The sequence below is a fragment of the Electrona antarctica genome (assembly GCF_951216825.1).
Source record: "Electrona antarctica genome assembly, chromosome: 2".
In the NCBI taxonomy this organism is placed as follows: domain Eukaryota; kingdom Metazoa; phylum Chordata; class Actinopteri; order Myctophiformes; family Myctophidae; genus Electrona; species Electrona antarctica.
The window spans coordinates 26,285,317-26,309,508 of NC_136807.1; the positions used below are offsets into that span (position 1 = coordinate 26,285,317).

General features: G+C 45.0%; 1 protein-coding gene across 3 annotated transcripts; it reads left to right on the top strand.

Annotated features, from left to right (window-relative positions):
• Positions 1-296: 296 nt before the first annotated feature.
• Positions 297-23,778, top strand: ncoa6 (nuclear receptor coactivator 6). 3 transcript variants are annotated; one of them, XM_079489432.1, is made up of 19 exons: positions 297-479; positions 1,559-1,915; positions 3,015-3,170; positions 4,188-4,316; positions 4,835-4,963; positions 5,237-5,445; positions 5,753-6,187; positions 6,537-6,759; positions 8,040-8,180; positions 10,256-11,528; positions 11,623-11,723; positions 11,817-12,229; positions 12,893-13,141; positions 14,258-17,216; positions 17,539-17,580; positions 17,965-17,995; positions 19,890-19,931; positions 20,210-20,343; positions 23,409-23,778. In XM_079489432.1, the coding sequence occupies exons 2-19, from the start codon at positions 1,606-1,608 to the stop codon at positions 23,453-23,455; spliced, it is 7,023 nt and encodes a 2,340-aa protein (XP_079345558.1). In that variant the 5' UTR covers positions 297-479; positions 1,559-1,605; the 3' UTR covers positions 23,456-23,778. The 3 variants fall into 3 exon arrangements, with proteins under 3 accessions (XP_079345558.1, XP_079345560.1, XP_079345559.1); XM_079489434.1 differs by having other exon boundaries at positions 5,759-6,187; XM_079489433.1 differs by having other exon boundaries at positions 4,838-4,963.
• The last annotated feature ends 414 nt before the right edge of the window (positions 23,779-24,192 follow it).

Here is a 24,192-nt window from a genome sequence, read left to right on the forward strand (position 1 = left end):
GTTTTGTTTTATCTGAAGCTGTGATTGAATACCCCATAAAATGTGGCTTATTTTAGATTTGAGAATTGTTGCGGCCTTATAAAACAAATGGCTACAAAGTATGGGTTATTTTTGTTTGCAGAAGTTAATTGCATATATTTGTATTGACTTGTCAATTATTATGAAACATTTTGGCCTTATAAAACAAATAGCTACAAGTATGGGTTATTTTGTTTGCAGAAGTTAATTGCATATATTTTTGACATGTCAATTATGAAACATTCTCAATCAGTCATGAGGAGTGGAATGGATGTTTGTCCACAGAAAACGCCTAGGAACCAAACGCTGCTGTAGCTGCTGCGACCGTACGTTGCTTTGTACGGTGACGCACCCCTTCATTCATGTTATGTTAGCTAAGCTAACCCAGCTAGCACTGAATGATCATACTGATGTCGGCTCGACTGTTTGCACTTAATACCTGCAGATGATGAACATGTTTGGTAAAGAAAGCCACCGTTTTGTTCTGGCCTTTGTGCCATTTCTTGTCAAATATAAACTAGCATGCTAAACCATTGCAAGATAACTAAATGTGTTTCATAACAAGCGCTGTAATGTTCATTGCGTTATTGTTATTATGACGTGCTAACGGAATAGCTTAAGCAGCTAAGACCAAGTCAGCCTTGAAATCGATATTACCTTTATTTGCACAGTGCAGTGTCCGTTATAAATAATTGTATCGGGCATATTCCATATCTGATAGCATTCTGAACGATGTCACCAAAATTTGGTGAAATACGGTTCCCTTTTATCTGCGTTCAGTGCGTTGTCCTGAGTGGAATCTTTTTTTCCTTTTTTTTCGTTTACCGATGCTAACATTGAAGCCAACGGGCCTGTGTTGGTTTGTTAGGGGCCGATGATGTGGTAGCTAGGAAGCTAACGTAAATCAATCAAAAAACTGAAGCTAACTAGCGACTAGTACTAGACTATTTGTTAGCATCAATTTATTTATACTCCTTCACGCAAGGTTGTCGTTTCCTAATAAGAACTTGTCTACAAGCAACGCAGTTGCACCATGGAGCATTTCAATTGATTTACAGTGAAGTGTCTTAATTGCCTGCTCAGTGATGCAAGTGAGTCATTATGTTGCAGCTAATGTAAATCAAAACATCTTGAGGTATAATGACGTTATTCTTGCGACTCTGGTCTGGTGTTGTCGTGTGTTTTGTGATTCAACTGGATTTATTTTTTAAAGTAGAATCTGTGTAAATGTAAATTTCCTTTGTTTTGGTTGGTGTGAATCTGAATCTTGGTTTGAGGAAAGGATCACTAGATTCAGTTCCTCTTGAGTAATCGGATAGTAAGTCAATTTGGAAAACCTCGGGTCTTGAGGACATCACACTTGAACCCTAGCGTCCCTATTTTGTGTAGAGGGAAGAAAAAAGGACCAGACCTAGCACAGAGCCCTGGGTGTCTTCCCCAGTCAACTAAATATATGGGTTTAAGTGGTTAATGGTAAACGCCTGCATCTTTAAATATATTGAACTGTTTGTTACAGTATTTCTCTCCTGTGTATTTGCAGCATAAACAGTTGAGATCTTTGCCAGGCCACTCCTAGCGAGAAGGAGTATGGCACATCTAGATAATCCACCTCAACTGTCCCAGGGGGCAGAATTTGTGGAAGGTGATGATAATGACTCCGATAGGGACTCGGGGGTTGGAGACGAGGCGGGAGAGGATGCCGAGGGCTACCTTGGGAGCGGAGCGGCTGCCTGCCACGAGGAGGAGAAGCTTTGTGAGGAAGATGATGATGAAGAAGAAGCACATAATGGGGAGGATTTTACCATCTTTGTTTCGTTTCGAGGAAACATGGAGGATGAAGACTTTCCCGAAAAGCTCAACACAATCCTTAATGGCATACCAAGCATGCTTGATTTAGGTTAGTAGTATTAAACCCACGGTTTGAAACAGGTTTGAAGATAACGGACACCTTCCTCTAACCACAGCTTGCTTTGTATAATCATTTTTAATTCAATCTCGAACTCATTCGGCCACCACAGGTAGGTTAACCCATTCTGGGCAGGAACCCCTTTTGGTGTTTTAAGCATTCTGTTATACTTTAGCTATTGAAAAATAGCAGATCTACAAGCTCATAGCGCGCCACTCGGTGGTGCGCTACGAGCTTGTAGGTCTGCTATTTGTGAAAATGCGGCACAAATCTTTGAATATATATTTCAGAGCAAACATTTTTAACAAATATTTGCTTCTGGGGGGTCCCTGGAACAACATATTTTGAGATGGGGGTCCGTGGCCCAATAGAGATAATTCTGGGGGTCCTTGACATGAAAAAGGTTGCGCACCACTGACATAGAAACATGGGTTTTTCAGAAAAATGTTAGGATTTAGAAGCCTTTATTTTATCAACCTCAGTCCAAAATGAGTTGATACGCTTTACCTTTGGTGGCCAGGGGCAGGAGTCAGGACCCAAACTCATATTGTGATCATGAGTAAATATTCATATTCTTTGCTTCCTACATTCTGTTTTTAATTATTATTTAACCCATTCTGGGCGAGAACCCCTTTTGGTGTTATAACCCTTCTGGACAGGTACCCCTCTTGGGGTTCTGTACAGTATGTACAGTATTAAAACAAAAAAAAGATTCTGCTATATAAATACTGCTATATAAGTATTTCAGAAAACTTTGGTCAGAATTTGAAGGCGTTTTTAGAATCGGCCTCAGTCCAAAATGGGTTAAAATGGATAAACAAAACCAAATTCTAACTTTCCTTTCGAAATAATTAAATGCATATCAAAGAAATTCCATAAATTAGGGGGAAAAAACGTGGAATTAGTGGAAAAAAGAAGATCTACAAGCTCGCAATACGTTGCATTGTGATGTGTTGTGACTTATGAGCTTGAAGGTCTGCTATTTTCACTAGTTTGGGTCCCTGGGGAGACATCACATTTCTCTTTTGGGTCTCCAACCAAAACGTTTGGGGAACCAGTGTTCTAAATCCACAATCTCCTTTTTTGTTAGGCTCAGAGAGGCTGCAGCCGCAGCACGTGGAGCCGTGGAACAGCGTGCGGGTCACTTTCAACATTCCCAGGGACGCTGCAGAGCGTCTCAGACAGCTGGCTCAGAACAACCAGCAGCAGCTCAGAGACCTAGGGATTCTCTCTGTGCAAATAGAAGGTACGTACGTACGCTCGTCCTCTGGCCTCAGTGAGACCCACAACCCCCCCTTCTTGTCCTTTACATGAAATGTTGTAGGTAGGAGCTTCAACAGGGGGTTCTCAGAGTTGCTACAGGGGAGGCAGCACATTTTTGTGTGATTGGATATGATTTTCAATTAACCAGTTAACCCCTAGCATCCCTATTCTGGATGGAACATTAGTTGAAAATAGCAGATCTACAAGCTCAGCTATTTTTGGCATAAAGGTCTGGTGTTGAGGGGGAAAAGGAGAAAACCAAGTACAGAGCTAAATGTCAATTATTAAGTGGTTAAATGCCCGAAAGAAACTAAGACTGAAGATAGCCATTGAAGGTATCTATGAAAAAGTTTGATGTGCAACATGATTTTGTACAATATGTACTGTAGTGGGGGGTCCCTGCTTCATCTCTCTCAGCTAGGGGGTCCTTCTGCTGAAAAGGTTGAAGACCCGTCGGTGGTGTACACTATCAACATTGAAGCTGTTTTCACACTAGCAGTGACAGTGACAGACAGGCTGCAAGTCATTTTCAATGGAAGCCAGCAACATGAAGCTATAAACTGATGCCCAACACTTTTTCAGCAGCATTCTTTCAGCGTCGTGACATTTTATACATGGAAAGCATGTTTATTATTTCAGCACTACAGTGACGTTTTTGTCAAGTGTCAATCGCCATGTTTATTTTTTTTACCACAATTCCTGCTCTGTTCTGTAAAAAGAGAATTTAATTCTTGCCATTAATCAGTTCCATGTGCTATTTAGCCATAACGTTTTTAATTTTAATCATTACACAGTGTGGCTTGAGCAACACATTTTACAGTGATTTGGTGGCAATGTAGTGTATCTGGGCATGCTTGGTCATTTTTGTAGTTTAGTTGCCACTAGAGTGAACTAGCCTGGAATACAGACTGATTCGCTCCGTTCAGAGTATTTGACAATTAAATGTAACGCCCTTTATTGGGCTCTTATAATATTTCACGTTATTGTTTGCTGTACACAGGCGAAGGGGCCATTAATGTGGTGGCCATGATGGGACAGAACCGTGGCCAGGAGGTCAGGGTGAACGGACCAATTGGAGCTCCTGGCCAGATGAGGATGGATGTGGGCTTTCCAGGTCAGCCTGGTCCAGGTATTATACTTGTTATGGTGTGCTTTTTGGGGCATACTTGGATTTTCTTTCTAAAGGTAGCTCTGAGTCTACACCAAACAGACTACTACAGATTACTACAAATTGAAGCCGGGAGATCAGTTGGAAGGTGTGAATTGAAGTTGCTGAATTCCCCTTAAAAGCAACACCAACAGACCGTTACTATGGTGCTAAACAATAAACATAGCCTATGGCTTGATGTCTTTTTCAACAACAAGCCTGATGCTATCCGGGGGTCGAAAGCCAAGCAAACTCGGTTGACGCTTCCCAACAAATTGCGACCTGACGCGACTGTACCCTCATTCCATTCAACAGCAGATCTTTTGGCAACAGACGCTTTCCAACACTTAACGACATCTATGTTTTAGAGCTACCTTAAAAACGGTCTACTATGACTGAATTTAATGGAAAATGTCCCCAATCGCAATGGATAGGATTTTTTTCCTTTTCATATTTGACTGTTTACATAAATCAATGAACAATCCTCACATTTCTGCCAGGAGGGATGAGAATGGCCGGCCCGTCGATGGTTCCCCCTGGGCCCAGCATGGCAGTAGGTCAGGCTGGCATGATCCCTGGCAGCAGTGGCCAAATGCACCCCCGAGTTCCAAGACCATTGTCACAGACAGGTTTGAGTCACCACCTTTTTCCTTGTAAAGTCATTTTCTTTTATTGGATTTAGAAAACCATCACAGAGTGCATCGTTGAAATTTTGGAGGTCTGCCGTGCTTCATTATCTTCACTGACAGTGGTTGTTTGATAATATGTATTAATATTGATGAGCCATGTGCAGTAATTTAGAAAATTAGATCACGTAATCTTATCTAATCATGAGGCCAGTGAAGATTCATGCGCCTCTTTTGCGACACTTAACAAAAAAAACTTGTTTCTACTATCTTTAGATGTGATGGACCCTATGATGTCAGGTATGTCAGTGCAACAGCAGCAGCAACTCCAGCACCAACAACAGGCTGCCCCGCATGGCACAGGAGGGCCCATGCCCCAGCAGGCAGCCCATCACATGCAGGCCCTGCAGGCCGGGAGACCCCTCAACCCAGCCGCCCTGCAGCAGCTTCAACAGCAGCAGCAGCACCAACAGCAACAGGCATGGGTTCAAGTTCTCAGTCGCCACCACTGATTTCAGTCATTTGGATTCCATAGAAGCCAGCATGTCTTCTATGGAAGCATGTTGCGCAACGGAAATAGGCGATAGGCTATTATTATTATCATTATCATTATTATTATTATTATTATTTTAAGTTTAGAGCATTTGAAGTGGTCAAACTATCAATATGTTTAGAAGCATTTTCTATGATATTTCATAAAAGCAAAGGTAAAGCCTCAGTCTGTGATTTCTTCACATGGTGTGTTTCAGAAATTGCATAATAGGACTGATTTTATTTTTTATCCGTGAACAGGCTCAGCAGCAGGCCCAGCTCTCCCAGCTTGGACCCAGACCCCCAGGGTTCAACCCCTCCGGCCAGATGGCCGTGCCTCCCGGCTGGAACCAGCTACCCTCTGGCGTGCTCCAGCCTCCACAGGCTGCACAGGGAGGACCCGGAGCCTGGCGGAAGCCCCCGCCCCAAGGTGTCGGACCCATGGGTCAGCGCCCACCTTCCCTTGCCACAGTTCAGACTCCCAACCACCCTCCGCCCCCGTACCCGTTCGGCAGCCAGCAAGCCGGACAGGTTTTCAACGTCATGGGACCGGGACAATTACAGCAACAGCAGCAGCAGGCTGGGATGGGACAGTTCGCGGCCCCCCAGCCTAAGGGCCTACAGACCGGTCCTGGTGGTGTAATTGCAGGACCGCCCAGGCCCCCTCCGCCCCTCCCACCCACCTCCGGACAGCAGGTATAATAGCAATTATAGAATGCCAATCTGTCAATAATAATTTCTGTTCTATCTAATTGTATCTGAACAATCACAGCAGGGTTTTTTCACAGTAACAGTTGCTGTCATTAGAATCTAGTAAACTGTTTCAAGGTCCGTTTCTACTACACTATTCACTTTTGGCTGATCCAGCAATACCATTGATGATGTCCATAAATGTAACAAGCCTGTATGTCTTAGTATATATATTCCGCAGCATTATTGCCTGAGGCTCAGGCCTCCTGGCCTCGGGCTATGGTGTTTTCTTTATGCTAGAATCTTCTTCAATAAATAAATGGTACACTTCACCCTGATGTTTTCCATAATACAGGGCAACCTGACTGCCAAATCCCCCGGGTCGTCCTCGTCTCCTTTCCAGCAGGGTTCTCCAGGAACTCCTCCCATGATGGCTCAGCGCCCCACCACCCCACAGAACTTCCCCCAGGGCGTGGGCTCCCCAGGGAGAGCGGTTCTGGGACCACAGGGCACCATGGGACAGCCAGGGTTCATGGGCATGCCCCAGCATGGACAACCAGGGGGCCAAGTGCATCCAGGTAGGGCTGCGACGTGCCCCCGTTTGTCCTACCCGTTTTCGCACCAGTGAGGGGTGGGAGGGGCTGGGGGATGTCTGGACGGCAGACGGCTGTGGAACTTGAAGGACAACGGGATCGTCCGTCGGGACGAAAACGGAAGCGCAACACGAGGATAAAGGAAACATTCAGTACAAATGTCCAGTTTGCTAATTCACAACAACTACTACTAGTTTGGCGTTGAAAGTAAACTTGAATTTCTCTAACTATAAACTTTCACGACAGCAGACAGCCTAAGTACAGATATAATTTATGAAAAGGCTACTACAGTGAAGTCGGTTTACGGACGTTGTAGGCTATGTGGGGATTATCTGACGAGGTACCATTTGAGTGGGCAAAACCTTACATATACTAAATTGTTTATAGGGTCAATATAAGTAAAATAATATAGCCTTTCCATGAGTATCTTTTTATATTTTTCCAAAAAGAATAGGCTACAGCCAGCCAAAAGTTATGAATCTTGAACCTAAGGCAACTAAAAACAATTGTAAAGGTTGTTTGCTGTAGTAAATAAGGCAGTGTGTTTGCATCTGCATACAGGGGTCTCGCCCTCCCACCCCTCACTGGTGCGAAATTGGGTAGGAAAAACGGGAACGTGGCTGCGACCATCGTTTTTTTTTTATTATTAGGGACACTAGTCCCTATGTCCAGCTTTGAGTGTTTGTGTAAACACAAATATTGTGTAAACACAAACATTGAAGACAAAAGTGTGTAAACACAAACATTGAAGACAAAAGTGTGTAAACACAAACATTGAAGACAAAAGTGAGGACGCAAATTGTGATTGGCCAGAATGAGATGATGTATGATGATAAGAGCACACCTCACTTCACACGGGTGTGATTTTTCCTTTTTGAATACATTTATATATTGTTGCTGTCAGGCAGAAAACCTCTTGTCTCCATACGTTTACTCTTTGTGTTTGTCCGTAAATGAATGCCCTACTCCTACTTGTTGTACAATGGTATCACACTTTGCATGGTGGCGTGTTGAGCTTGTAGAGCTGCTATTTGCTATACATTTATTATTGATTATTTTATTAAAATCTAATTTTTCATAACTGCTTAAATTAACTGTTGCACCCTTCATCCAGGTGGAATGGCAGGTTTGTTTACGGCATGGCTTTGTGGATTACAAGATCCACATGATTCCATTTCCTTATTTAATCTCTTAAGGCTGCTGCTATGGATGTTTTCCAAAATTAACTCTTGTTATATGTGGGATGTCTAATTGTTTATTGCTAGGCATGGCTAAGCGTCCAATGGGCTTTCCAAACATGGCAGGGAACCAGAACTTTGTCCAGGGTCAGGTGGCCAGTGGACCAGGAACACCTGGAGTAGGAGCCAATCAGCAGCTGCAGAGCAGCCAAGCTATGACTCACACAGGTAAGAGTCAATTAACGACAATTTAGGCATTTACAGTACCAGACACTCTTAATCCAGAGCGATTAACTAATACATCAAACGCATAGAAATTGTAATCTGTGATCACAGATAAACCAAGAACCTATCATCAGTTTAAACATAATAATATCAAAATAATAAATATGTACATTGAAACTATACAAACTATGGGATGCCAAGTCAACAAATGAACGTGGCATCTGTCTACATAATAGAGTCCTCATTTTCTGCCCGAACCCGACCTGGCCGAGCTGGGCCCAAAAATGACGCTAATTAGTCGGGCAGGGCCGAGCCTCAGGCTCCCTGATTTTCTTTTAATGAATTTTATTATGATTAAAATAACAATTCTGTTTTGTGTAATATGTATTGATTTTGTTACAAAGAGGGCTGCGCTGGTGTAAGTTACTATGTGCCTGTCTGGAGGTGGAGGCTGTTTCATGCTGCTGCTCTGGTGGTGGTGCTTGTTGCTACTTGCTAACTGGCTGGCTGTGCTCTGGTTTGCACACCATGCAAACATGTTTTATAAGATCATCGCATGATAGCTCGTTTTGGACACGTCGGGGTTTCATGTTTCACTGCTGTCTCGTTAACCCAGCTGGTTGCGGTATGTTCTCCTGACCTAATCAATCAACGTCAGCGCGGTAGCCGCTCCATATAATGTTAATGTTCACTGCATACACGTAAGATACAGCAAGTTACATGATGACCACACAATGTTATTTAGTTTCCAAAATGCTTAGTATTCATTCACACCTCATTGTTATGTGTCCAAAATAACAGATCTGTAAGCTGTCGACATGTAACAACTCACTGAGTCTAGGGTGGTTATTTGAATAAGGCAAGGATGTTTAATGCTAAAATGTAAGTTTTATTCAAGTGCTACAAAGTGCTAAGTGAGCAGGGCTGAGCAAAACCTAAAGCAAAGAACAAATCAAAAGTTTACCTAATACTTTATCCTAACAAAAACCCTCCTGAATCTGACTACCTAACTAATACCCTAATTAGCAATGAAAGAAAACCTGACTATCTGACTACTCTATTCTTTTACCTATAACTCAAACAAAAATACAAAGTGAGGAACCTTCTTAACTACCTGGTGAAACGAACAGTGGAATATACTATAGAAAAATGAATAACACTACCTGCTCTGGATCACAAATACAATATGTATAATGTAGCAACTGCAACTCCTAACAAAATACAAGTGAGGGTTTACTAAAGAAATGAATGGGTTAAGACACTATTCTTCCCGGCACGGAGGGCACGCTGTCACTACTCTAACCAGAGTCCGGACTGAATGACAGCGGCCAGGAGTGAAGTCTTCAGGGTGGCTTTATGCTGACAGGTGGAGGAGCCGATTGGATGCCGCAGTAGGAGACGCAGTCGACCAATGATGGAGCGTGGGGAACGCTCCCCACCAATGGCTGTGCTGACGGATCTGCAGGGACCAATAAGACAAACGGTGTACGCGCACATACAAACACATAAACGGACCCATATTCCTACATCCGTAACACGACACGCCATGAGCGGTGCATTGGTGGTTTGTATGTCTATTCTTTTGGACACGGTCCGTGACGCACATTACGCATATGGGGTTGAGAGGCAATGATTGATGTAAACTACTAATGGGATATAGCCAAGTTGGCAGTTTATGATAATATAGATAAATTGTAAGGGTCGGGCAGAGCCTCGGGCCGATCCAGTTTGGGTAGGATAGGGCCGGGCTTTAATTTTCAGGCCTGATGAGAACTCTACTACATAACATGCTATCTAAATTCAGGTAAAGGGGAAAAAAAAAGCAGGTGCGCTTCCTCTGGATATTGCCCTTGGTTACGGCAGTGGGGGCTCAGCTTTGAAAATAAGTCATAAACCAACTAAGTGGAAAAAGCGGCACTCCAAAATAGAAGATGCAAGACTGGCTCAGATGCAATTTCTCATGTTTATTTGAGAACGCTGAGGTGGTTCAGCAAACGGCCTTCTTCAGAGCTGCTCTGCAAATCTAACGATTTCATTATGACATGGTTCACTGTTTTGTTTTTTTTGTCTTACAACAGGAGCCCAGCCATCGGTTTCCACTTCCAACACGCTGCAGGGCCCACCCCATGTCCAGCCTAACGTCATGGGTGTTCAAAGTAGCATGGCGGGTCAGTCTCCCGGAACGACTGCCGGGCCCAGCATGGGCCAGACCCACATGATGGGCCTCCAGCATCAGGCCCAGCCCGTGTCCTCGTCCCCCAGCCAGATGGTTCAAGGCCAGGGCGGGGGTCAAACCGTCCTCTCACGGCCCCTCAGTCAAGGGCAGAGGGGAGGAATGACCCCACCCAAGCAGATGATGCCTCAACAAGGCCAGGGGGTGATGCATGGGCAGGGTCAGATGGTTGGAGGCCAAGGGCACCAGGCCATGCTCCTGCAGCAACAGCAACAGAACTCCATGATGGAACAAATGGTTGCTAATCAGATGCAGCAAGGCAACAAGCAGGCATTTGCGGGTAAGGTTCCAGCCGGGGTGATGCAGGGCCAGATGATGCGGGGCCCCTCTCCAGGGAACATGGTTCAGTTCCAGCAGGGCCAAGGTGGCCAGCAGCAGCAGCAGATGACCCCCCAACAGCAGCAACAAATGGCTCAACTCCAGCAACAGCAGTTACAGCAGCAGCAACAGCAGCACCAGTTACAACAGCAACAACTACAGCAGCAGCAGCAACACCAACAACAGATGGGACAGCAGCAGCAGCAGCAGCCCCAGCAGGTTGGTCCCATGGGTGGGAACCCTAACCAGGCCATGGGCATGCATGGGCAGCAGATGAGGCTCCCTGCCGGTCACCCTCTGGTCCAACAACAGCTACAACAGCAGCAGCTGCAGCAACAGCAGAAGCAACAGGCCCTGCTGCAGCAGCAACAACAACAGGCAGCTCAGCAACATCAGCATGCTTTAGGAGACCCCAGCGGTGCGGGAGGGGACATGGGGGTCCAACAGATACTCCCTGACATGCAGGCTCAACAGCAGCAAGGCATGATGGGGGGCCCGCAGCACATGCAGGTGGGCAACGGGCACTTCCAGGGTCACGGCATGAACTTTAATCCGCAGTTCGCCGGTCAGATGCCCATGGGTGGACCGTGTGGACAGCAGGCCGGCTTCCCTGTCAACAAGGACGTGACGCTGACCAGCCCGCTGCTGGTCAACCTGCTGCAGAGCGACATCTCGGCCAGCCAGTTTGGTCCGGGAGGAAAGCAAGGACCGGGTGGGAACAACCAGGCCAAACCCAAGAAAAAGAAACCGCCACGAAAGAAGAAACCCAAAGTGGAGGAGGGACAAGGACAAGGACTTGGGTACAGATTTGTATTTGTGCTTTATTGTTAATTTTATGTTTTGGTCATCTTGGTGACATAAATTCAATTATACATGTCTTATTCCCTGCTACAGGGGTCTGGATGTTGCTACTGGCCTGGAGGACTCTGAGCTGCCAGGGCTGGGTGGAGAGCAGAGTTTGGGCTTGGATAACTCGGGCCCCAACAGGCCTGCAGGTGATTTTCAACATTTTAACAGTTATTTTGATGAGGTTGTCATATAGTATGTCTACTGAGTTCATTTTGAACATACTTACACTTTTTTTCTAGGCTTCCCTGGCCAGCCTGGAGACCAGAGAGTATTGCAGCAGGTACCCATGCAGTTCATGCAGCAGCAGCAGCAACAGCAACCACAGCAGCAACATCAACACCAACAACAACAAATGCAGCACATTCAGCAGCAGCAACAGATGCAACAACAGCAAATGCAGCAGCAACAACAAATGCAGCAGCAAATGCAACAGCAACAGTTACAACAGCAGCAATTGCAACAGCAGCAGTTGCAGCAACAGCAGCAGATGCAACAGATGCAGCAGATGCAAGGGCTCCAGGGTGCTCCAGGACAGCAGGGGATGACAGGGCCACAGACTCCAGGGCAGGGTCAGCCTCAAATGCATCCTCACCAGTTGCAACAACAGCAGCAACAGCAAGCTCAGCAACCTCACCTTCAACAGCAACAACAGGTGACATAGATGGATACTTACTTACTTGGATAACTTCACTTTAAAACACCAAAAGTGCTAGTTAACCCATTTTGACCTGAGATCAGATTCTAAAAATGTCTTCACAATCCTGACAGTTTTCTGAAAAAGCTATGTTTCTATGTCAGTGGTTCTTTGATTTTTCAAAAATAGCAGACCTACAAGCTTGTAGCGTGCCACTCGGTGGCGCGCTATGAGCTTGTAGATCTGCTATTTTTCAATGGCTAAAGCATAACATAATGCTAACACCAAAAGGGGTTCCCGCCCAAAATGGGTTAAAATGAGAAATCCTATAAAAAACGATGGCACTTGAAATTATGCAATTCTTAATCTAAATGCTCAGACTAAGAATAATAATCTTAGTCTGTAACTAAAGTTTATATTCTGAAAGAGCAGAATATAAAATAAAGTAATTTAATATATATATATATATATATAATTAACTTATTAAGATGGTGACAAACCAGCATCATAGTAAATTTGCCTCACGTGGCACCCAAGCTCTACCACTTTTGTCCACCAGGTGACAGTCAAAAAAGCGTGCATTGAAACGATGACTGCAATTCTGTGCACTGCAAAGCGTTTATTCATCTGTGTTGGTGGTACTCATGTTTCAACCCTTCATATTATAATTATTAATTTCAGCAACAGCAGCAGCAGATGCAGATGATGATGCTGAAGATGCAGCAGGAGCAAGCCAAGAACCGCATGCCCATCCCTCCAGGAGGGCAGCTCCCTCCCAGGGGCATGGTCAACCCAGCGGACGGCCAGAGGCTGCCACAGGGCTCCCAGCAGAGCAGCATGCCCGTCATGATCAGCCTCCAGGGGCACGGAGGAGTGCCGCCTTCTCCTGACAAAGTCAGAGCCATGCCCCCCCACATGGTCAACCCACAGGTGAGGGCAACGTTCTAAAAGACATGGATGATGATGATTGGATATAAAACTAGGGATGGAGCTCGTTACGTTTTATTGATAACGATCACCTTATCGAGCAGGCTTATTGAGCCGGGTACTTATGGAGCCCACTAACGAGCATTTGCTATTATTTTGTGAAAAGCTGGGAGACAAATTCTGAACAGAACCTTATTTTTATTGGCCTGTTCAACCCAGTTGTGAGAGTTTGTATGCCATGACACACAGACACACACATATCTTTTCTATAATCTTCTCTTTATTTTAACCAACCAAAACATCCCTTGCACTACATTTTACTAGGGCCTTGAAATACAGTACTTTTCTAACAGACAGAGGGAACTGTTAATTGTGTACCATCACTTTAAAAGCGTAACGTAAATGTATAAGTCATCGTACGACGGTGTCACGCACCAAAAATAGGCAATCTACAAGCTCACACTGCGTCTGGTTGCACCGCATTGTGAGCTTGTAGATGTGCCTTACGATAGACAGAAGATAGATAGAAGTCGCACATTGAATTATTATTAGAACTCTATGGCAAGGAGGGAGTTTTGAGTTTCCAAAACGTATTATGAATTGGATTATAAATTATGGCATTGGAGTCTTGCTGGGCAGTAATCACCACATGTCTTGGTTGGAAGAGGACGGTTATTCCGCTTGCAGCAGCTGACGGCTCCCGTGTTGTTTCGACTCAGTGCAGACATGCAAAGGTATCGCATTTGGGTAATTGGGTTTAATACAATGCATTATTGACAGATGCCTATGCATTGTCGAAATGTTCCCTTTCGTGCATGTACTAATTAAGTTAACAACTGTGCTACATTATTGCACAGATTTATCATAACGCCGATGCCCGATGTTCTGTCCTAATTTCTGACTTCATCATGCATCTCGTTTAGAATATTAACGCTTCTAAAGAAGGATCAGTTTTACGACGGTGATGTAGTAATGGAACATTTCACCTCCCAGTTTAGGTGGGAAATGAAAGCCGGGGGTTTTCAGAGTAAACTCCCTCATCTGCTTGGCACTCTAGCGCCTTTTATTCTGAAAAATTCCCCGGCACCCAAATTGTTAAAATAATATTCTCCTTTCCAGCTCACTGGATCAACACGGAGAATGTCCCATCCCGAGGGAGGTCCAGGATCCCAGGGTCCTGAGGATCCTTCCGGAGGAGCCCACCCCTCCTTGCAGGACAGGCCTGGCGGGGGCCCAGACATGACCATGCAGCCAGGTGGTAATGGGGGCCAGCAGCAGATGATGGGGCCCAACCAGGGTGCCAACGCACACATGATGAAGCAGGGCCCCGGTCCTTCACCCAACATATCCCAGCATCCCGGAGCCAGTCCCCAACAGCAGCTGCCTCCCCAGTCCCAACAAGGAGGTCCCATGCCTGGCCTTCACTTCCCGAATGTCCCCACCACTTCCCAGAGTTCCAGACCGAAAACCCCCAACCGAGCCAGTCCCAGGCCCTATCACCACCCCCTCACCCCAACCAATCGTCCGCCTAGCACCGAACCCTCGGAGATCAACCTCTCGCCCGAGAGGCTCAACGCCTCCATTGCGGGTTTGTTCCCACCTAAAATCAACATTCCTCTGCCACCCAGACAGCCTAACCTTAATAGGGGCTTTGACCAACAGGGTCTCAATCCCACTACTCTGAAAGCCATAGGGCAGGCACCTCCAAACTTAACTCTATCGGGTGCAAACAACAATGGCGGCGGCAGTGGAAATGCTAACAATGGTCAGCCTTTCCCTGCTGGCGGAGCGGCATCTGTAGGCGGTAAACAAGACAAGCAGCCCGGACAGGGTAAGAGAGCAAGTCCCAGCAATAGTCGGCGATCCAGTCCGGCCTCTAGTCGCAAATCCGCCACCCCAAGTCCAGGGAGGCAGAAGGGGACAAAGCTTGGTCTTGCATGCCCTCCACACCAGCAGCAGCAGATGGTTAACCCTCAGGGTCAGACCATGATGTTGAGCCCCACTCCAATGCCCCCCAACCCAGTATCTATGCCCTCACAAGTTAGTATGGGCATGGAGGCTCAGCAGACCCAGAGTCCCTTCCACAGTATGCAGGGCAACTCTGCTGAGGGTATCAGGGAAGGGCAAGCTGTGATCACAGCAGAACAGCGGCACGTGCTTCAGCACCAGCCTCAAGGCCAGCCTCAGCCTTTGAGGGAGTTATCAGCCCCTAGAATGAGCAGTCCTCGTGTCCCCATGCCCCAGGAGCCTAAACCCGGAGTGGAGCTGCAGGCCAGTTTAGTGGAGAGACATTCAACCCACCAGACACCACTGCAGGACTCTGTTTCTGAGGCTTTACCAGCAGCAAGGGAGGCCCCGACCTCTCTTAATCAGCTGTTGGATAATGCGGGTAATCCCAGCATGTCTATGCGCCCCACACAGACTGTCCCTGCAAGGGATGTTGGGGGGAAGGAGAGCCCTAAGCCTCCTGGAGATCCAGAGAGACCAGTCCCCGGTGTCACTCAGAGGTCAGACATGGTAGCCCTTGTTACCGCTGATGTTCTAAGGGAACAAGAAGCTAAGCCCAAGCCCACCATCCCTGTCCCCACCAGCACTCCGAACTCACAGCGTACAGGAATCTCAAACTTCAGCCCCAACACTAACTTGAACCCCAATACTACAGCAAGCCTTACCCCCAACCCCACTGTCGGTCCTAGTGTCAACCCTACCTATACGAATGTAAATCCAATGACCAGCCCAGCCCTTGCTACACCCAACACTAACGCCACCCGCAGCGCAAGCCCCAACCCAGCCACTTTGAGTCAGCACAATCCAGCACCGACTGTCGGCACCGGTTCAAACCACAGCTCTGTCGTCGGTTCTAAACAGAGTCCTAGCCCTAAACCCTCTGCCGGCGTTCACTCTGTGCTACAGATCCCTGCCTCGTCCAACACCATCACCCCCAGTCAGATCACCGTGTACGTCACCTCCAATCCAATCACCTCTACTTCCGCCCCCCAGGCACCTCCCCCGGCCATGGTCTCCACCATGGTGACTGTCCCAAACAAGAACATGAGGCCGCAGGATGTCCGGCAGCAGACCCCTATCTCTCGCCCTCCACCTCAATTCATTACCACCATTTTCCAGGTACCTGGTGGCGCGTCTGGGGCACCCACCAGCACCATGGTGTCACAACCGGTCATGGTGGGGCCGATCCAAGTGTCCGCTACAAACATCCAGCTCTCTTCGGCTCCAGGTGTCTCCACCCATGCTAATCTGACCAGCACTCAGCCTGCCAGAACAGTCATTGGGCAGGTCCAAATGGCCACTAGCATGCCCTCCTCTGCCTCCCAGCTGCCACAACCAGGGATGTTCAAAGCGGATACAGATGAGGTAGTATCCGTTCAGAAGCCTGGTCCTCCTCTCGGTCAGCCTCCTGTCCATCCCAGCCCTCCCTCCTCGGCATCGCCTCCCTTCCAGCATCCCCTGGCGTCGCCTCCCCCCTGTTCAAGTCCAGGAGCCGTAGCCGCTATTCGAAAGAACCCCATGTCCCCAGCGTCTGTTGCCCAGGCTAAGAATAAGCCTGTGCCCGGTCCAGCTGACTCCCAGCAGAGCCCTGAAGAGAGGGGTGGGCAGCCAGGGGGAGGGGCTGTGACTCTCCAGGTCTCCCTTCCTCCTCCTGTCACCCCGATGGCTCACACAGAGGCGTCTGCGCCTCCTCAGACTACTGCTGCTCCCGGTGTCACCTCTCCTCCACCTCCAGTCCCCTCACCAACATCAGCTTCTGCCCAAGTTCCTGCCGCCGCTGCCCCAGCACCTCCTCCGGTGGTGGCCCAAACCCAGGCTCCTGTGGTAGTAATTAAGCCTGCTCCCACCGTTGTCTCTGCTGCTCCTGTTGCTACCTCACTGTCTGCCCCTGCTCCTGTACATAGTCCCGTCCCTGCGATCGTTGCCGTCCCCGGGCCTAGTTCAGAAGTACCCCCAGCTGCTGTTTCCACTCCTGTCACCAACCCCGACGGAGCCCCACCAGCCCAGGCTGAGCCTCCAGCGACGGAGCCTTCCAGACAGCCAGTGCTGGCGCCCTCTGAAACCAATCCAGGTACAACCGTCTTCTAATGCAAGGGTTCCCAATTTAGTATTAAATTGAGACTTTAGAAATGTGCAGATACTCTGTATGTAGGTTTGTTTACTGTTGTTGAGTGAGAAAACAATATTGCACATTAATAATCTGGGGAGCCCCCCCCAAAAAAAACAAAATCTCACAGGTTGAGAACCACTGTTCTAATGGACCCCTGTCTGATGCTGTGACTTTCAAAATGGTGTTGTATGTGAGCTTGTAGATCAGCTATTTACCACTACTAGTCATGCGACTGTACATGGTGTTTAAAACTGTTGGATGTTTTCATCCTTTTATTTCCTAGCACCAGTTGAACCAGAGGAGCTTGTTTCCGGTGAGAAGACGAGTGAGTATTGTTGAACTTGCTGTTGACATTGGCAGCACCAATATGTGTTTTAAGAGAACACAGATCATTCGTGTAAAACGGTGGTTCTCAACGTGGGGTCCAGGAACCCCATAGTGGCCCTTGAGCGAGTTCCAGGAGGTCCTTAGCTAAATGATTAATAGTTGGGAACCAAATGGAACTCATGGGTCTGTTTGGTTCAATTGTACACTCTCAAAGGTAAATTCACAGAGTATTTTACTGTGGTGTTTGGGGTCCCAGAGATGCATATCAAACTTGTGGTCCTGGAAACTATAACCGTTGAGAATCACTGCTGTAAAACATGTTGTAGGATGTTGTAGAATCTAGCTGTTTGGGGGCTTACTTTTCTTTGTTGTTCTTCTGCAGCGGAGGACATGTCAGCCGTTTCAGAGCAGGGGTAAGATTGTTTATATAACCATGTAATCCTTTTTTAAATGAGTATCATTAACGAGCAACTTTTGCCAATTTTTAACCAGAAAGCTGTCGTCGTTTTGTGATTATGTGTGGAAAATCGGGCATAAAACTTGATTTCTGTCTCGAGAGCTGGCCCTCAAAGGTTTTTGGGTGAAAAAATGTTAATGTACACATACAGACTTTTTTTGAGACTAAAGAGAATTTGCAGTACGGATTTGAATATGAAAAGACAAGCCATGGACATATGTAATGTTTTTAGGCAAGGGTTTAAGATATATATATATATATATATATATATATATATATATATATATATATATATATATATATATACAAATCTAATAGTAGACCATAGGATTCACATGTGTCTCCCCGTGGATCTGGGACTTGATATGGCCAGCCTGTGCCGTCACTCATCTATGACGTCTGACTCCAAATTTGGGCTTAGTTTCAACTCTGATCAGAGCCCATAAAACATGTGCTTATTTGGCCTACTGGCACAAGAAATGTGGCACTGATCAGGCCAGCCGGTTGATGAGATTAACTGACACGCACACACAGACTGACTCTCTCTGTGGATGGAATGGCATATTCTGAGACACAAAAGTGGATAGGATACTAGTCTCCTTACATCGAAATCTTTATCTCCCCCGTAGAGGTCAATCAATTGTATTATGCAATACATTACATATTAGTCTACCAATCACATAGCCAAACATATTTTTGCTAATAAACGTGCTAACAATCTGAAAGATAGGTTGTATGAAAAGTATACATACATACATCCCTTTTGTTTTTAATGGCAGTTTTTGAGGGTGAATTCTCGAGAAACAAAGTCAAATGTCCTCACAATTGGACGATGGTATTCAGGATTATTTTTTTAAACAGTGTTGTCGAATGTCGCCCTTATTTTCTTGCACTGGGATTTAATGAGGTGTATCAAAGAGTCGTGAAACTTGTCGTTGAAGGCCAGATGCTTAGACATTTCTAACCTTACTGAAACTCTGGGTGTTGGTGATTGGTTGGCCCTGAGGGTACGCGGTGAAAACAATGAGCCACGTTGCCTCAGCACTTGGTATGTATGCTTGGCATGCAACAAATATGAAAACATTTACAAATGCACGACATTGGATATTCTGGGACTTTGGATGTTGTGATATCATGATATGCCAGTGTTGTCTTGATCTGGTTTTAATCTCGTCCACATTTTATGCTTAAAGGGGCATTCCACTCATTTTCAACATTTTACTATGTCATTAATATACCTTAGAGCTGTTGTGTGGAAATAATAAAATGATCATGTTAATGATTTTTTTCCCATAATTACAGTTCTAGGAAACGCAGCATGGGGTGGCTTTTTTATTATTTCCACACAACAGCTCTAAGGTATATTAATGACATAGTAAAATGTTGAAAATGAGTGGAATGCCCCTTTAAATCCTTTTTCAAAAGTAGCTTATCTACAAGCTCACAACGTGTTGCATTGCGATACTTGTCCTTGTTTGTAGGACTGCTATTTAATTATTATTTTTAAATATCTATATCACAATATATTCTCAGCACACGTTTTGGGTAAAATAAAATTGTGATTTTATCTACCACAAAAATCATTAAAAAAAGATAATTTGTCTGGAAAATAAATTTGTGTTTAAAATATTGTGAAAGATTGTATCGTGAACCTCATATCGTGATACGTATCGTATCGTGAGTTGAGTGTATCGTTACATGCCTAGTACCCGTACACAGATAAAGCAAAAGCTATCTGCAGGCTTTTTGTGATTTTGGGCCTTTCCTTATCTTTTGTTTTCCTGGGGGATTGTCGTATGTTTTGTTCAGCAGTTTTTTAGTTTACCGCTGTTTTTCCACTTCTATCACAGATGGGTAAAGAAAAGAAAGACGCCCATCAACTTAGTCCCAAGGTATGTATTTAATGTGCATTTGGCGCTGCCAAAGACACGAGCAGCGACCATGTCGACCTTTATGTAGTGGTGGGTGCTGTCGGAAGGAAGACACCGGACAGTATCTGTGGTAGAGGAGGAAAAACAGCCCCGTCACAAATGCGGTATTCCATCTTTCTCTCTGAGTAGAGCAGAGCTACCTGCGTCGTTGCATCTAAAGTAACACAACCCTTCTGTATTGTGCTCCTTCCCCTCCCTCTTGTCTGCACGCTGTTTGTTTGTCTGTGTGCTGCTCCCAGGGGTGCGGTGGAGAAGCCCAAGGGCCCGAGCAGGCGGAGCTCCCGGGCAGAGAAGGAAGTAGAGGAGGAGCCGGTCGCCGACAGTGGGACGAGGAAGAGATCAGCCAGGCCAGGCGCCAGCACGGCTGCAAAAGGTAACCAACGTCTCTCGCTGTCAGGTAGGGATGGGGCGATATGAAAATTGCATGCCGTGAACGATTATTGTGCAAAAATAATTGAGATTAACAATAGTATCGCGATAATCAAAATATGCTTATAACTTAAAATGTCAGTTTTGTTAAAGGACAATTTTAGTTTTTTTTCAACCAGGTTTAGGTTGTTATTATAGAAAGTAAAAGATGAGCGTTAATTGTTTTTCGTTTGCTGCTTTCTTTCGTTTTAGTGATTTTAGCTATTTTTGACAGGGGGTGGGGGCATTCGAACATGGTCCTAAATATGTATTTCTTTTTACAAAAAATACAAATAGCTAAAATTGCTAAAACGAAAGAAAGCAGCAAATGAAAATAATTAACGCTCACCTTTTACTTTGTCTAATAACAACCTAAAACTTTAACCTTGGTTGAAAAAAACTAATGATGTGCTTTAACTACTTGAACATCCCTATTCTGGGGGGGACGTTTGCCAAAAATAGCCGATCTACGTACAAGCTCACAATGCGTTGTGATCTGCACATTTTGCCGAATCGATTTGCGTAGTATAATTAGAATAAGAGTGTATGCTCTTTACAGGTCAGTTTTATCTAAGTATAGAGGGTTTAATTGGTACTGAATTTGCAGCTCAACAAAAGCTAATTCTTAGTGTATGACAGAGGACAATTTCATGATAAATTTAAATCTCTGCGATACGATTATTGTCCCCCAGTGTCGGGCAGAAACCTTGTATCTCCATAATTAACATTTTGGGTTTTTTGTTGAAAAGTCCTTGTTGTCGGCATGTAGAGAGGAGGCATGTGGTTGTGTGCACCCTACCCAGGATAACAGTAGATGGATACACATTAGATAAACATAACCTGGTGAAGGTAAAAAGTTCAAAAAAATAAATCTTCACAAAGGGAGGTAAAAAAAAAGATGCAAATAAGGTAGCTTCGCTTAATATTTTCTTTTCCCCCGTTTTATTTATTCTCCATATTTTGTTCTCTTGAGGTGCTTGAAGGTGCCGTGTGCCACACCATCATTTGACTGCGTACTGCTTATTATAAACATGTGACAATTCTGACAAATACAATCTTTATTTAAATCTTTGTTTTATTAGCTGTCATGGTGATATCAGTTGATCCTTTTCCAGTTGCACAGAATTATATCTCAAGGATCTAATTGTCAGATTGCCCTGTATCTGGCCCCTGGCCAGCCGGGGCGCCTGATGGAGGGTGAAAGGAATTGGTCGGAATAACGTGTTCCTTCCACGTGCTACGTCCGGCCGGGGAAACTCCCGTCAGGTGAAGCAGCTTGGACTCCTCATGTATAGAAGGAAGCATGAGGTCAGTTCGCTGCCCCCCCGCCAGGTTGGCAGAGGAAGTGTAGCGCTCAGGATTACATTAGATAATTGACACTGGGTGAAAAAATGGGTTGCAAAATCGTGGGATAAAACATTTAAAAAGAAAAAAAAAAGATTGCCCTGAATCTTGCTAAGGATTAAGCAGACCATGCTGTTCTAGGGACGGACTAGTGACAGACCGACGAACCTTTGATGTTCTGTCGCGACATGTCGCCACTACCCTGTTCCGCCGTTGCTTTTCTGGTCGGCCGGCTGTTTGTTATGGACAGAGCGAGATATAATAGCCAGTAGCCATCATCCATTCACCTCCTCTCTCTCAGCACAGAAGCAGTGCTCCCCTGTAGTGATGTGCAGGTCATCTGTGCAGCATTTCGTTCATAATGTTCCGATTGCCGTTAGGCCTACTCACGCTGGGCCCTTACGGCAGCATCGCAGATCTATTAGGCCTACTCACGCTATGGGCCCTTAAGGAAGCATCGCAGATCTGTTAGGCCTACTCATGCTATGGGCCCTTAACCCATTTAGGCCTGACGTCGAAATAAAAAAAAAGTCGTCTGAAAGAATATATATTCAAAGATTTGTGCCGCATTTTCACGATTTTTCAAAAATAGCAGACCTACAAGCTTGTAGCGCCGCACTCGGTGGCGCGCTATGAGCTTGTAGATCTGCTATTTTTCAATGGCTAAAGTATAACATAATCCTTAGTTAAAACACCAAAATGGGTTCCCGTCCAGAGTGGATTAAGGAAGCCTCGCAGATCTGTTAGGCTTACTCACGCTATGGGCCCTTAAGGAAGCATCGCAGATCTGTTAGGCCTACTCATGCTATGAAGCATCGCAGATCTAAAATCCAAGTTTAATCTCTACAACAGAGCTACACTTTTACATGATAAGTGTATTTCTTAAAGGGATATCTCGCTTTCAAAAAAACTTTTGTCCTTGTATCGTCTACTCAGGCTTTTGTGAACACCCCAGACTAAGTTTAGTTTGATATTATTTTTAGCTGCCCCGCCCCCTTCCTATACAAACCCATTGTAACTTCAAACTCATTTTAATTTACTGTTTTAATTTATTTTTGGAAAAGAATGAGGACACCTGGGTGACGAAGAAGACTAAAGAATGTTTTCGATGAATCTATCATGGTTAAAATGGAGTTTGAAGTTACACTGGCTTTTTAACCCAGAGGAAGGGGGCAGTGTAGCTAATGAATATCAAATATCTAAATACTGAATCAAGCAACTTAAAAACTGTTGGGGTGTTCACATAAGACAGAGTAGACAATGAAATGACAAAGTTCTTTTGAAAGTGAAATATCCCTTTAAAGACCATTGTCAATCAGTGTTGTGAAGGTGCCGACCACGATGAAAAGATAACATTTTAAAAGATTGAAGCAGACGTGCACTGGTAGCATTGATGCAGTTCAAAGTCTTCAGAGTATGAAAGAGATGCAAACTATATAGTATAAGCTTAGTACAAGCTTTTATTTTGCTTTCATCCATGCATACAGAGGAGGAGCAAGTAATTATCCCAAACATCAATTAGACAAGATGGAGAAAAACTATATTATCCATCTAGTATTAGTAAAGTATTTATTTAAGGTCACATGGCCCCTACCAATAGACAAAGGGTCAAAACACGGCAGTTTTGTGACCATCAAAAACCATAATTTCATTCATATTTTAACAGACATGTTTTCTCTTCCCCAGAAACTGGAGCCAGTCCCACCCAGGCCAAACGAAGGAAGTCTAAATAGCCCTCACCACACTCGTCGTGGCAACCTGTGAACTTGTACTGTAAATGTATTTTTATTTTCTTTGTGAATCATTTGATATCGGTTCTCTCTCCTGGATTATGACATTTCAATTGAGGAAGCGACCATGTACAGATTAACTGTTATAAAATAATTATCTTATTGTTTTGTCCCTGCTATCATGTGAGATTGTAGCTAGACTGTGTATGGAATTGTGTGAATGTTTTTTTTTTTAATGCTGGATTAATCATGTCTAAGACTGATAATGGAGCTTGTCATGATTGTATAATTATGTTGTTAAAACTGAATTAAATTTTCTACTGCTACTGCTTTTCCTGTGAAATGGTTAAATTAATTCCTGGCTGTCGAGATCTGTCTACTATCGTTTGTTCACATCCGACTAAACCTTGCCAGATGTGTTGGATTGCTACAAGATTATTGATTAAGTAATTAATAGATCAAGTGATTAGCTCTTTTTTTGGTCAACAGAGTCGGACATCCACACTTTGCTTGTTAAATACAGATCAAATGACAGGCTAACTACTAAGATATTGATCTGACTGTCTGTAGCATAATTAAACATTCATTTGCAAAACAAGTATGCTCATTTGTTTAGCAGTGCACTGGTTATCAACGTCTGGTCCAGGGATCACCAGGGGTCCAAATGGACCCTTGCGGATCTGTAAGTTGGAGAGCTGGACCTGTATGGGTCTAGTTGCATTTAAAGTCGGAGTTAAATG

Bases quoted from the DNA above. Each gene is read 5' to 3' on its own strand.
- ncoa6 (XM_079489432.1), top strand. From the start codon at position 1,606: ATGGCACATCTAGATAATCCACCTCAACTGTCCCAGGGGGCAGAATTT. The intron at 12,230-12,892 runs GTGACATAGATG...TATTAATTTCAG, and splicing joins ACCTTCAACAGCAACAACAG to CAACAGCAGCAGCAGATGCA. The intron at 17,217-17,538 runs GTACAACCGTCT...TTTATTTCCTAG, and splicing joins GCCCTCTGAAACCAATCCAG to CACCAGTTGAACCAGAGGAG.